Consider the following 14,677-nt stretch of genomic DNA (forward strand, 5'->3'; position numbering starts at 1 on the left):
CGCAGGGACGGCCCTTGACACACACTCCACTGGCCTTCTCCGATTACTCAGGATAAGCTAAACTTGTTGTTCATGCTCTTTAATCCAGGGAAGCACAGTGGATGTCCCAGGATGATGGGAAGAAGTACAGCTCCCTGATTACCCTTAGTAATCTAGGGAGAAAGCGTACTCATCTATTGCAGCAAATAGTTAGAGTGTGGCATGATCCTGGCATTGTGGACCCTTTCCAAACTATTCCTTTCCAACACTGATGAATATTCCAAAATGATCAATAAGGCTTTGCTGCCTAAATAAGAGGAAAAGCCCCTTCTTATTTATGAAGCATCTGGCAGGTGTGGGTGGCGAGGAAGAGGGAATCTCATCCATACTAAGCTACTGACAAGTTAGACATAGCAAAGTAGCACCTTCCTCGCATGCTAGCTGCCATGAGCACCATCCCCAAGACTTAATTTACCAACACCAAACTAGTTTTCTTGTGAAGAATAGCAGTCAGGTTTGGTGACCTTCCATGTCATGACGACACCAAGTCTCTGCAGGGGTTCAGAGCCAGATCCACGTGCCTGCACTGTGCTTATAATTCTCCTTGTATGAACGACTGTAACAGTCAGGGATCTCGGGAGTGCTTGACAACAGCTTGAAAATGGTGTCGGAAAAATTAACGGTTGTCAAGAAAGGAATTGTGCAGGTTGCTGTCTGACCCCAGTCCCAGAATGCCGTAGTCTCCATTAAGCTAGTCTGTGTCGCGCTGTGAGTAAATCATGGACTTAAATGGTCCAACGTCGCACCACGAGATATTTGTCCAGAATACCAAGCAGTTAATTTGAGTAAGCGCAAAACTATGTACATGCAGCAATTAATGTACCTTTAAGCTGGGGTATCAGGGAGGCGTGAGCTTTTTCAGTCTGATGTTGTTAAATTGCTTTACTTAGAGCAAACAAACAAGATCCATGTAACACGCCATTGTAGACATGGCTATAAGGGTGGCCGGAAAAGCGGTGCGGTGCGTGACAGTTTACATGCCTGCTTCTCGGGGGGCGGGGGGTGCTGTGACTTAATCGATTCAAGTTTGCAGAAAGCTTTTAAATTTTGGTGTCATGTATGTGCATTATTCATTACTAGGATTATGGGTCTTGCACTTTTCTTTCATGGCCCTTTTATGGTCCATTACATAATCATATTTTGGGCTTTTAAAACTTGCGCTGCTGCCGCAGCTGTTCCTATCAGTTTAGCAAATGCACCGTTTGGTTTGGGAAACTTTGGAAATGCAAGTTGTATACCTGATGGCTAGAAACAACTCCGCACAGCTCCTTTGAGAGATTGAGGTCCATAATACAAGAGCATATTTACACTTTTCTCTCTCTCTCCCTTTTTTTTTTAAAGTGGATTTTAGTTCTGTTTGTTCTTGACCCAACAGATTGCCACCTCCTGTATGAATCTGCTTCCAGCACAGTAGGCTGGTCATGCTGAAACTTGCTGCTAATTTGTTTTGTTAAAAAAGGCTACTGGAAATGAGCAGTGGCAGACTTTTAAACATGCGTAGCTTGGCTAATTTTCCACAGCCACCTCCTCGGTGGCATGAAGCATTTGCTGAACGTGCCGATTTTTAAATCATTTGGCTGCTAACCTCTTTGTGGAGTAGGCTGTAGGAGAGGGGGAGAGAGAGATTGTGTCACTTGCCCTCCCAACCACGTCTGCCCCACTGTTATAATTTTAGGGCAGTGTTAAGGAGGCAGGTTTGATTTAATGCAACGGGTGTGGTTGTTCTCTCCTCTTCTGTCTCTTCCCTTTTATTATCCGAGTACAGTCCTCTCACTGTTAAGAGAGCTTGAAGCTCACAAAGGCTGAATGCTGCTGGTTGCCTGCAACTTCAGTGATGTGTCCTTGTAGTTGGGCTGTGTCCTCTCTTTGTGGCATACCGCTACTCTGTTTTTTGGAGTCATCTACAAGCTGACCTGCATTTTGATTTACAGCCGGCGAACACCTGGTGAGAGACTGGGAGGAAGGGTGGGGGAGGCAGCTGGATTGAGAGAGATTCTTTGGCCATTTGAAAACAAAAGCAGATCTTTTAGAAGATGCCAGAAGAGGCCAGGACTAAACTTGGCTATGAGAGGCAGCAAACATGACTGACATGCTCCACCATTAAGCCTTGCTGTGAACACCTGGGGAATCCCTCACAATCCGGTGTGATAAAAGCACCGGTTCAAATCCAAGTAGATTTGCAGGCATTTCTTCAAACAGCTGCTTCCATTTTATTTTGTAAGGGTAAAAACGCATCTCAAACCTTTTACTTAACATTTGTGTATCTGAAGCTGGCCATCGCCATTTTTTTAGCTAACAGAAATAGTTAGAAAAAACCCCTTTCTGGTTTGAGACTCGCACGTCAGATTCCAGTCCAAAATGTCAGTGTTCGAAACCCCTAAAATTAGGTGTTTATAATGGGGGTGTTGACTCAAAGCACGGCTATAATTTTCTTCTCGCTTTATCTTATAAATGAGTCAAGAAGCTAGGTCAGAACAGGGCATTCTTTCAATTTCTGTTGTCAATTGGAGACAAGCTTGACTGATGCTGATAAAATTATGAATTCACACTGCTCCAGATTCTAATCCCTCTGTGTTTTTATGACTCTTTCCATAAAATAAGCAATAGGTTTTGTAGCTCTTTTTAAAAAAAAAAAATCCATTGTGCCAAGCTCATCTGACTTTATCAAATGCTGCCACAAAATGATTAACAGTCCAAGTCCTGATGGATAGAGACTGTTGTGATAAAGTAGCCTGCTTTACAAATAATAGTGTTGGGTGTAGGAATTTGACATATGGATTTACAGGCTTTGGATCAGTCAGTTGCCATGGTTACATTATAAACACTCAGCAGGAAGTGATTTTTTGTTCTGTAACAAGGCATAAGCATTTAAGGAAACGGAGGAAGGCTGCTCCCCTCCGCCAGTCCAGATACAGGGCTATTCCTCGATGGGGGGCTATCGCACGAAGGATTTAACCAGCCACCATTGGTTTTGTTTGCTGCGCTGTTGATGCAGCCCATCCTTTCTCTTTGTTCTGCAAACCTAGACTTCCATCTTCCTTGAGTGGATTTAATTTTTCATGCAGATTCAATGCAGCCTTTAGGAAAGAAGAAGAGTGCCTTAGAAAGGAAGAAAATGATCTGTCCATAACTTCAAGGCTTAAAGGGGTTTGGTTTTGTTTTTAATCTGAATAACGCTTCTCAGATAAAACTGCCCGGGGGTCCTGGATACTTGAGCTCTCTCTGTGGCTGGAGGTTGTTATAGGTAGCCCTCTGACCATCCAAGCGATAGAGTTGTTTGATACCATACAAGTCCTTTAGGGAAGTGGGCTGCTATGAGTGGCACTTGCCAGTTTGAAAGTTATTTGCAGTGCATAAGGGAAGGTGACTCTGTGTGTTTAATCCTTCATGGGTTTGGATGCAACCCTGAATTGCAACCTCCTGGAGTCAGGGGTCTTTTCCACTTTAGATGAAATACTGCTCTTATACTCAGGGCTTGGGAGGTTAAGGAACCTACTTCTTGCCTTCTGTAGCTGAGCTGAGCATGCAGTTCAGCTTCTGCTCATTGTGCTTTAGTGCTCGACGAATTGGTGGAGGTTAATTTCCAGCATGCTGTCACTGTCCCCTTCCTGCCCTGCATCTCTTCCCCTGCCCTCCAACTCGCAGACAAAAAAGGTTGATTTTCGTCAGACAGGTTTTGCCTAGATTGAGTCGTGTGTCTGGGCCTGGTAGAGCTGACGGGAAATGTGTTAACCTCCATGTAACACTTCCTTTCTCAACTGGTGCTTTTTTTAAAAATTGGCTTTTGATATGTTGTGGGGGGGAGCAGTGCTCCACCTAGGCCCATGTGTAATCTGCCTGGAAATGTTGAGTGGTAGTCTGGACACCAAAGTTTTGGGAATATTTAGGGTATACATGGGAAAAATGGTTGGTTAGGCAGTGGAAAATTCCCTATTACCACGGTTTGAGTGAGATGATAAAACTGGGCTCCTCACCACTTTCAGTCCTGGAATATACCCCAAAAGTAGTTGAGACTCTTAAAAACTGGCATCCGTCGTCTTTCAGCTTAGATGATTATGTTCTAGCTACTTAGACCATGTGTAGGCAAGCTTTTCTGGCTGGAGTAACTGCCCTGGATGAGATGCGGGCAGGCAGGCGCTAGGTCCTGACCAGTGTAGCTTCTGGTCTCTGCAGCGGCGGGAGGAGAGGCAGCTGCCAAAGTCCTCCAAAGCAAGACATCCACCGGTTGCATCCAGTGGCTCTGTGGACTGAATCCCATAGGTTGACAATCCCTGACTTAGACGCTTCCTGCAGCTGCAGTTTAGAAATGCTTCTATAGCATGCTGTTGACCTTCTTCCCACCCCCCCTCCAAAGTCACTGCATTTCATTGGGAAGAGAAGGAATTCCTCAGTACCACTTGGTTATTTAGAAACCGGTAGTATTTATGAAACCCCGTGTCCTTCAGGAAGAATGGCACTGCATCACTGTGAAATATGTATTATTTCAATTTATGACAATCTACCCCCAACCCAGCTATTGGTTAAGCACGTGAACTAAAAAGAGATATTGCTTTTTTTCTTGTATTTTTCTTTTACAGTTATTAGCTTTTGAAGGCAATGGAAAAAACACTGCTTTTATCTTTCAGCACCTGAGGTTTTTGGTTTTTTTTTTTTTTATATAAGACCTACCTTTTTTTGTAGAAGCGCATGCAATTTTGTGGAGAGTGATAGATAGGGCAGCTGATGTGTATAGCATATTCCAGCATCTGAGCAAGTAGTTATCCATGGGAGTATAAATGAAAAGAGCATAGTGACTTCCCATGAAATATTTGCTTGGCTTTGGGAACAGCATCTCTGCTTTCTAGCAAGCTGTTTGGATTTTCCCATTTCTAAAGTCATTACCATTAATCAGGCAGTTCTTTCTCCATTCAGCGCTGTACTTTTTTCCCCTCAGTCAATGCTTTTGCTGTGATTCTTGCCAGGATTGTGTGTGTAACACAGCAGACCTCATTTTACAGCAGCCTTTTAAAGTCCAGTTGTTAAAAGCAAACACAAATAATTACTCAGACACTGTCATGTCAAACGTAATTTGAGGAAGGTCTGCTCTTCCCTGCGGAAATCTAATTTAGTTTACTGCATTCCAGCTATGATTGGTTGTCTTGGTTTTCTTTACAATTAGAAAAGAAAATACGCTTGTGTTAGGTTTTTAATAGTGGGTGAACCACAAGGGATTCGCTTAGTTTCCTGCTTTGTGTTGGTCTGGTTCATAGGTTATGACCCGGTCATTACACTAGCTAGATTCCAAACAGTCTTATATGAGTTCATTTGTTTTCCTAACAAAATGTCCATTCAAATCAAAGTTAATTTTTATGCAACTATTTCTTTACTTATCATAATAAAGCATCTAGCTTCTATTTTTAGATGAAGCTTGAAATAAATTACATGTTATGCTAATGAGCGTTATGGTTTTTCCCCCGGTCTAAGCTGTTTTCTGTAGAACCTGTTTTGTATTCTTGCTTTAAAGCACAGAAGTTTAATTGCCATTATTTTAAAATCTTTCTTTTTAAAGATTGCGTGTACATTGAAAGTCGCCGGCCGAACACCCCATACTTCATCTGCAGCATTCAAGACTTCAAACTGGTAAGCAATACTTCTTGTGATCCCCCCCACCTCTACCTATTTCATTTCTCTTAATTCTTCCTTGAGTAAACTTCTAGCAACTGCTTTGTCACTCCTGAGGCAATAAGCTGCTCTGGTGCAAGCAGAGCCAGCTGGTTGCTTGGGGCATACAGAATTGAAATCATACACATGGGGTTGTTAACCAGGGGTATGTGTACCCCTGGGGGTACTTGGGAAGTTCCCGGGGGTATGCGGTAGCGGCGCGGAGAAGTGGGGGGCACTCCCCGTTCTGCCACCGGCACTTCCAGTTTTGCTGCCAGCGTTTCTGGTTTCATGGCTGTGCACGGGGGGACCCCCCACCTCCCTTGTTGATCGGCTGCCAGGGACTCCCTGCTTGTCGACCAGCCGCTAGGGGTACACCAACCAAAACAGGTTGAAAACCCCTGTCATAGATCATTTCACCAAAACTGTATTCTAATCCTTGTAGCTACCCACTTATAGCATTGCCTACTGGAAGCTACTGTTTTTGGCTAAAAACCTGAATTGCATAGTGCCTAGATATTGCAATATGCCGTTGGGTTCCACGTAACTAAGGTGCTAAAGATGGAGATGTGCGGGCTATTGAGTGTTGCTTTTTGGGAGCCTGTCAAACTACTTTGTTATTGACTGACTGTCGCTTGAGGACTTAACCCCATCATTTAAAAAAAAAAAAAAAAAATATTGCTTGAATCCTGTTTCAGTGCTTTCCATCCTTGAATGAATCTTGAGTTCAAGGGCACGTGCTGGAGACCAGTTGGAAGCTTGAGAGACAGTATTTTCCATACATAAATTATGTGCTTGAAATAAGGTTAAGCAAGTCCCAGTATAAGTCGTTAGTAGGCTACACATTTTTATTACAGTGAGAATACTGAAGGAAACTTCCAAGTGCCTTGCCTAGACGTTACAAGGGTGGTGTCTATATTTTGTCCCTTCCTTGCAACCGCCAAGATGCACTGTGTACAGTGAACTTGAGAGAATGAGGTCTTTAACTGCGGATCTTTTTTGGTTGCTTATGTGTTACAAATGTTTGTATCATTAAAAGTTAAAATAATAAATAATTACTGGCACAGGGTGACACATTTAGTTTAGATTACCCACCATCTGTTGCCATTAAAGGTTTCCTTTCCTTTTCCTGACTCCTTCCACCCCCACCCCCCCTTCTTCTGGTTAATTTTGCAAGGCTGTAGAGCAGGAGAACATGTTCTTTCCTTTCCCCTGTCACACTGATAGCTTCAATATTGATGTCCATGTAATTTTTTTTTTTTTTGCCTGGAGTTCTCCATTATTTACAGTACTCATCTTTTTAGGTAATTTTCACAACTTGGCATCTCTGAAACCTGGCAGTTGCCTGCTTCCTGAACAAGTTTTTGTTGTTGCTTTCACATTTGCTTCTTTTGCTGTGATCTCTAACAAGTATAATGCTGTTACACCATGAAAAAAAACTTGAGTGGAGGGAAAAAAATGTGAATGTTGGCTTTTATCTACCAGGTTCTAATAATGCGTTAAGCCCCATTTGTACAATTTTTGCACATTAGCAGGTGCCTTCATGTTTGAACAGAATCTCTCATGAAATGCTGAATTACAATGTGATAGTTGCCATTCTGGGCAGAAGTTCCTGCTGAGTTACAGTAATTGCTCAGGGTATTAACAGCAATAAAAGCTGAAGCTTCTGTTGTCAGTAGTGGTCTAGTACAACATATTAAAGCTGTCTGCAAAACAATGTGGGAAGCAGAGTGCAATATGTTTTGATACCTTTTTTTTTTTTTAAACTCACATAGTGTTGTGTCTTATTCTTACTCTTCCTCCTCCTACTAGCAGAGTATATAATGATATCAATTCTCGTGATCTGTGTATGGAAAGAATATAGCTTATGTATGCTTATCCTCCTATTCACAGACTCTTTAATTCCCCTGATGAGTGTCACTAAAGTCACAGGCATAATGATCTTCTAAAAAAGAAACCTGATGTTGGTTTGGCTAACAGAATGGATTTGCGTTACGTTTGCCAAGGTTGGTGTGACTGATATGGAGGAAAGGGTAAGAGGTACAGTGGAAAGGATACTTAATCTCTTTCTCCCCATGTCAGATTCTAGCAAGAAAACACAATCTTGTTTTGCACTCAGTAAAGCTTGCCAAGTGAAGCGGGGAATCAAAAATCAACAGCTTTGAAATGTCACCAACTAATTAAGTATGTTATCTTCTTGGTTGTCATAAAATAAAAGTGGGTTTGGCTGCACAGTTAGGTTTATTCATTTAGTAACTATCCCTTTCAACTAAGTGCTCATTGTACAGTCCAGGCACAGGACTCTTTCCAGTTTCTTTTGCTGCAAGAAGGGATGGGAAAAAGAGGGAGCATTGTGTTTTACCACCAGCGATAAAGTGACTGCTTTAAGATGGCAAAGCAGGTTGGAGACAGCTGAGCGTGGATTTCATAGCTAGACTTTCGGTTTAGCACTGAGCCCAGTTAGGTTAGCCAGTTATCTGCAGGCCATTATGTACTCATGAAATGTACCCAGGAGTTTAAATTAGGCTCTGACCTTCATCTCAGCTCTCAATTCATCACTGAATTGTTCACAGTACTACAAAGTCTGACACCCAGTAATTTCAGTCAAGCATCCAAACCTTCCCCCACTTCAAAAATAGAAAGAAAAATGGAGGGGAGGGGAGGAGTGGGAAGACTACCCCAAAGAAGAGTTCAGATGTAATCTTGAATTGGTTGACATCTTAATTTAACAGACTTTCCCCCTTTCACTTTAATAAACTTTTTATCAGAATGACTGATGGCGTAATTAAAACTTTTCTGCTGTTTCACCTCTGCTAATATTGGAGTGAATTAGCAAGAGACGCATAGGGTGAGACTCAGCTTGATAGGTGTGTAGGGACTGAGCTGCTGATACCATCTTCGGAAGTGATAAGCTTGCATGGCAAGTGCTAGAAATTATTTTGGAACAGCATCTAGTCTCCTCTCCAGATTGCACTGCTTAGAAGAAAGAAACCAGCGTCATCCTCTTTACATGCTCTTTCCATCTCTCTTTGTCATAGCATGCATAACAGTATGTTTTCTCACATTACTATATTACACTTACACTACATGTCCCTGTTTTAACACATCAGTTCTGCTAAACGAGATACTAGAGGAACAGCTCTTTTCATTTCCTGAAGCACAATTACATCTCACCAATGGCCATTAAATTCCAGTGATAAAGCTTTAGCTGCTACTGTTGTTCTCTTTCTGAAATGTCTCTACTGCTATCCTGTTTATGATTTTTTGCTTCATTTGGAGAACAGCACTGAATAAAGAGTTGTTTTAGTCTCTTCATGAGCTACGTCTCAAGAGATGGGATAATATGGGGTAGTAGTAGTAAGTTGTGTGCGTGTGGGGGGAGCGGATGGGACATTGGTGTTTTGGCTTCCTGGAAGCTGCACCCGTGGTAGGAACCAGCTGTGGCGTGGGGGTACAGGGGAGAGAAACACCCAGGGCCGAAAGGTCCTGCCCCCACTCAGGGAGGATAGTGCAGCCTTAGCAGGTCAGGATGGGGCTGCCTCAGGGGATTGGATTTCCCAACGTACTGTTTAAAGGCTTCTCACTTGAGATGTGGAGTGAACATTTCAAGCTTATTCTTCTTTTGTATCTAAAACTCAAGCCAGAACTAGAGGTTGTAGGTGATGGGAGTCAGAGGCGCTCACAAAGTGATTTGGCAATTCTAGTAAGACTGCCGAGCAACGTCTTGGATCATATTTGTGCTTTTTTGTTTCTGGCATTCCTATGCTGCCTGTCACCTTCAGTATTCATGGATGCATAAAAATAACCCTTTTGAGTTGTGAAATAAAGCATCATGTCCAGGGTGGGCAAAATATGGCCCACCAACTGATTATATTTGGCCTACAGGTGAGTGGCTGCAAAGCGGGGAGCTGGCAGCTCCAGTTGCTGGTGGGCGGGTACCCACGTCCCAGCCCCGTCCTCAGCTTACACCAGCTTCCAACACACATGCACGTCCTGCTGGGCAGGCTGCCTCCCCCTCGCTGATGCAGCCACCTGAAACCTGCTGGCAGCATCCACAGCTGATGCCAGTGCCCACCTGGTGCTGCTTCCGGCACGTGGCAGGAGCTGGTGTAAGGTGTGTACAGGGCCAGGACTTAGTGGATTGGGGCATGCAGGGATGGTTTGGGTGGGGAGTGGGGAGAGAGGAATGGTTTGGGCAGGCCCGGAGGCGACGCTGGTGGTGGCGGTGGGGAGGAGCCGCAGGACAGACCTGATGCGGGTTCCAGGCGGCTGCAGCGGTGGGCGGGTGTTGTGGCTGTGCCCACTGCCAAGTCCTGCTTTTTCCTGGCACCTAGCAGCAACTTCTGCCTATCTGCTGCCACCTCTGCATCTAGACTGCCAAAGGTAGGCAGCAGCTGCAGCCCCTCCTCGAGGACAGACTATGCTGACGGGGCTTCGGCCAAGCTGCCTCTGCTAAAGCTGCCGGCCACCCGCTGCAGCTCCCCTCCTGCCTGCGGCCCCATCCCACATAGGGAGTTTTGGTGAGCTGTTGAGGGAGGGTTGTTGACCCAGCCTGCTGCAACTCCGTAAAACTCCCTATGTGGTCCACTGGCCCAAATAATTGCCCTGGTCTAAAGGTAACCCTGTCATTTTTAGAGCAATATGTGAAATCCTGGCCTTATCCATTTTCTTTTTTTAATTCGCTTCTAAATCTACACAACCAATAAAATATCTTTGCTTAGCTTAAATAGCTGCTTAAGACGGAAATAGCTCAGCTGCTTTCAATGGGGCTACTTTTAGGGGATCAAAAAGTCAGTACAAGTACAAGAATTTGACTCTGTCCCTGTGTGGTGGATGTACAATAATTTTTAAAAGTGAACCTGTAGTTAGGGATCACCGTACATTATGCTGGAAGTGCCCCCCCGCAGCTTCTCCTTTAATATTTTTCACTTAGCTGGTTGCCCTCCCTGCACCTGATTGGCAGAGAGGTCCCACCAGCTGGGCTGTTTGCTGCTGATTATTGCTGGGGAAGTGAAAATTGGGGCATATTTAAAACCTCTGCCAATTCGGGGGGCACCGTGCAGGGGGTTGGGATCCCTACTTATAGTAGGCAGACCCTTCAGTTCAGTAGTCACGGTATTTTCTTTTGCAGTCTGTGTTTTAAATTAATTTATGCAGTCTTTGATTGATGCTGGATGTTCTAGTCTCAACTCAGGACGTTACCTTCCTTTTATGGTATGCTGCAGTTAGATGACAGAGGATGGACCTAGAATATTATCATATGGCTGCAGTGAGAGGTAAAAGTGTACATTAATATTTGCTGTAGCTATGATACTGTAAAGCTAGCTATCCTCTGTTACTCCTAGCTAATAGCATAGCACAAACAGTTACCGCAAAGGCTGAATATACATTTGGTGGGAGCAGACATGAGTGAACGTTTCTATCCCAGGCTAGTCCCATTTGGAACTAAGTTTTGATGTGTAATGATGGTAAGTGTAATGCCTTGATCTACTGCGAACTAGATTAAGTAGGAGCCATTGCATTTTTGGGAATCGGTGCCAGTAAGTAAGTAGTGATGGCTCTTATATTTTCTTGGTGTTTCTGTAACACAGGTTGTCCCTCTAGGAATTGCACTGCCTGTTACCAGTATGTTCAGGCATCATTCATGGTTTCAGGTGTTCAGGAAAGAATCAAGGTAAGCTAAGGTGGAAGAGTGGGTTTGGGATAGAGGACGGAAACAGTATATTAGGCTGCTAGCATGGGGTTTGTGAAATAGTCTTTTTTTGTTCATTACAAACATGTCTTAAAATCTTGAAAAATGGAAATGCATAACACTCTTTCCTCTCTGTACTTGGATAAATATGCATTGATTTGGTGTTGAAGGGCTGCTTGTGAATGCCGGGCTGCTGGCACCGAAGTGTTTATCTTTCATGTAGGGAAAGAAGCAAAAAGCATGACATAAATTTTACATACTTGTTTTAAGCTTAAGGTGTTTTTTTTTTTTTGTGTTGTGTTTTTTGTTTTTTTTTTATCTACTGGTTTTGGCATCAGGCCATAATGTTCCTTTTCCAATAATCTTTTGTGCCTCTTTCATGGGGTCTTTACTTTTTCACCTACTGCAAACAACTCTTTTAGGACTGTTCTGTTCCTGAGAGCCTTTTTAAAAGATGTAGTGTGGAGGGTGTTTCATCTTTGGGAAATATTAGATGTCACAGAAGAACACCCTCTTCTCACTTAGCAACGTGCGTGAGAGCATTTATAGCCAGAGAAGAACCAAGAACAATTTCTGTCCTCCCTAGATGCTCTTTACTTTTCTTGAAAACTTTCAAGTACCTTAGGGTTAGACATGGCTCATGGGCATGTGAAAGATTAACATTCAGACTGGCTTCATAGAGTGCCCTCCTGCCTTTGTGCACTAAACTGAAGTTGTGGTCAAGGAATCCAAGCCCTAAAGATTCACAGCTCTGTCCTGCCCATTCTACTTCCAGTTTAGATCTAACATACATCCTAAATGAGAGACAACAGACTGGATCCTGGGGATCTTCACTTTTTTTTTCTCAGTGTTTTCTTCTTTCTTAGTATCTTTCTAAAGGCCTGACTCAGTTGCTGAGTTTTGATTTCATTTGGAGTTGCGAGCGTGTAGCAGAATATTAAGAAAACGAGGCTCTTAATATTGTGCACACAATAATGTTGTGTAATTCCATGTGGCTCAGAATCACTTCTTCAGCTCAGCGTGTGGAAATGAAGGGGTTGGCGTGGCAGTGGCAAACGCATTTACCTTGCAGAAGTGGAAAATCTGGCCGTAGTTATGCTGTAGTTTAGATTCCCTGACGCCTTGTTGTGGTCTTGTGTTATATTTTTAGGATGGCTGTGGTCTTGGGGTTCAGTTTAATGGCTGGATTTTACAAAATTGGTTAAACATCCTGAGATTTGTGTTATCCTCTCCTATTATGCACACTTGTGTCTTCTATAGATGCTGACTCCACAAATTCTTTTGCAAGAAAAGCTTAGATGTGTGTATATTTATCTTAAACTGAAAGACTCTGTGGTGCATCTTAACACAAGAACACTTGTGGGGGAAAAATGTAGTTCTGTTTGCACACAAGTTTGCCATAAAAGGGCATTTGAGGGGGAGAAAGGCAATCCCTTCCAAAAGAAAGAAAGAAAATTCCTCCTGTATGAAATGCCACACATTTTTCTTACGACCCAAGTAAAGATTTGGGGGTTGAAAGAGAGACCAGGGAGTGTTTTTTTGAAGGGTAATGCTTTAAATCTTTTATCTTATTTACACTCTTCTGAACCTTACTCAAAAAGGCCACTGGTAGCCAGAAGCTGAGAGCAAGTGAAAACTCACACTTGCACATTTCAGTTGCCGGTTGCCTGCTGAGAGCTTCAAGTGCTAGGTTAAAAACCCAGCTGCAGTAGTGTAGGAGACTTTTAACTCCGGAAGTCTGGAGAATTTAAAGATGGGAAGGAGGGGCAGAAAGAATATTTGAAAGATGTTGCTTTTATTCCTTGATGCCATGCATTTTCAGAAGGCAGATGAACAAATGTACTGGGCTAGTCAGTGCTGTGTACTATAGTCAGGTAACTTTTCCCACCATCTTAGCAAATGTCCTTTCCCCACCAGACAGCATTCTTTCTCTGCATATTCTAGAGTGTTTTACTGAGTTTTCCATATCTGTGATGCTCACTAACTAGGATTTGCTGAACTGGTTGTAAATTTTACCCATTACATTGATTTCGGCAAACTTTTTGTCTTTGCATTAATTCTGTGCAACTGAGTCCCTGGGATTGATTACCAATATTTCTCGGTGAGCAGCACCGTGTTCTCTTTCCTGGAGATTTAAATGTAAAGATGATTGGTAGTCCTCTCAGAAGCCATCTCAACTGTGTTTGAAAGGGATTCTATAGGAAGCCCATAAATCTTGCGGCAGTTGACACAATGCAGCATAAAGGTAACTTTATTGATTGTTCTTTAAAGTCGAGGAGTGCTGCCAAACCCATTTTAGCCTGATCTGAACCAGATCCAGTTGGCAAAGCTTCTACCATGCGCTGAGATCTAATAAATTCCACAGGCGCGCACAGATCTAATACAGTGTAATGATAGAGCTGCTGGAGAAAAAAATTGATTACAGGGTTCCAGACAATATCATTAACTTTTCTTGCTATAATACACCAGATGTCTTCACTAATAGACTATTTTTTGTTAATTTAGCTTTTATAGGAGAGCATTGATTGCATCATAATTTAAGTTTCTCGATGTAAGTGTTCAGGTACAAATTTAGCATGGGCATGTGTGTGCACACTAATGACGGCATAAACGTGCAGGTGTTAAGAACATACACATGTTCGCTTGCAAATATGCGAGCTGAAATTAGATTTATAGTACAAGAACCTATAACTTTTGAATTAATAACTAATAAGCGGCTCTAGTGAATGTTTTCTTTTGAAGAATAGTCGGAGAGTGGGGAGAAGGAAGCCAAAAGATAGGAATGGAAAATATTTCGTATGAATCCCTTCTTGATTGGGCAAGGATGATTTTTTCCAGCTGCTTGCAATACCAGGTTGTTTAAATACAAATTACATGGCAGCGAAACAGACGTCTTCTCCAAAGCGGAAAGATGTGCGGCGCCGTAAAACGGGCTTCAAGTGAACATTTGTTTTCTTTGTAATGGAATGTGCTGCTGTACCGCAGTGTGTAGTTCATTTTTGTTGCACCTGTGTTTCTCTCCATTAGAAGAACAAGATGCCCTTGTATGCAAGTTGGATCCCTTACAGTACCCATTCTTAGCCAGTACGTTTGGTGTACTCTCAAGGCAGCAGTTTTGCTGGAGTGACACAGCACAGAAATGTAAGAATGCAAAGCGCTGCTGCAGTGGCTCACCAGCTATTGCATTTATGTTAATTTTGCTGGCATGTTTTCTGTTGTTGAGGATTGCACCGTTGAAACGTTAAATTGAAAGGGTAGTTCTTTGGAAGAGGCTGCCATCTTCTCCCCCCCCCCCCCCCCCCCCCC

At 43.0% G+C, this 14,677-nt stretch overlaps 1 protein-coding gene across 3 annotated transcripts in view; it reads left to right on the forward strand.

The window, feature by feature from the left end:
• The window catches only part of RERE (arginine-glutamic acid dipeptide repeats), a 309,682-nt gene that overhangs the window by 29,369 nt on the left and 265,636 nt on the right, over window positions 1-14,677 (forward strand). For all 3 annotated transcript variants that reach the window (XM_019511789.1, XM_019511790.1, XM_019511791.1), the window contains exon 2: window positions 5,588-5,658. In XM_019511789.1, coding sequence (XP_019367334.1) covers window positions 5,588-5,658 — 71 coding nt within the window. The remainder of the gene's footprint in view (window positions 1-5,587; window positions 5,659-14,677) is intronic.

The sequence above is a fragment of the Gavialis gangeticus genome, unplaced genomic scaffold, assembly GCF_001723915.1.
Source record: "Gavialis gangeticus isolate Ggan-Ray unplaced genomic scaffold, GavGan_comp1, whole genome shotgun sequence".
Lineage (NCBI taxonomy): Eukaryota > Metazoa > Chordata > Crocodylia > Gavialidae > Gavialis > Gavialis gangeticus.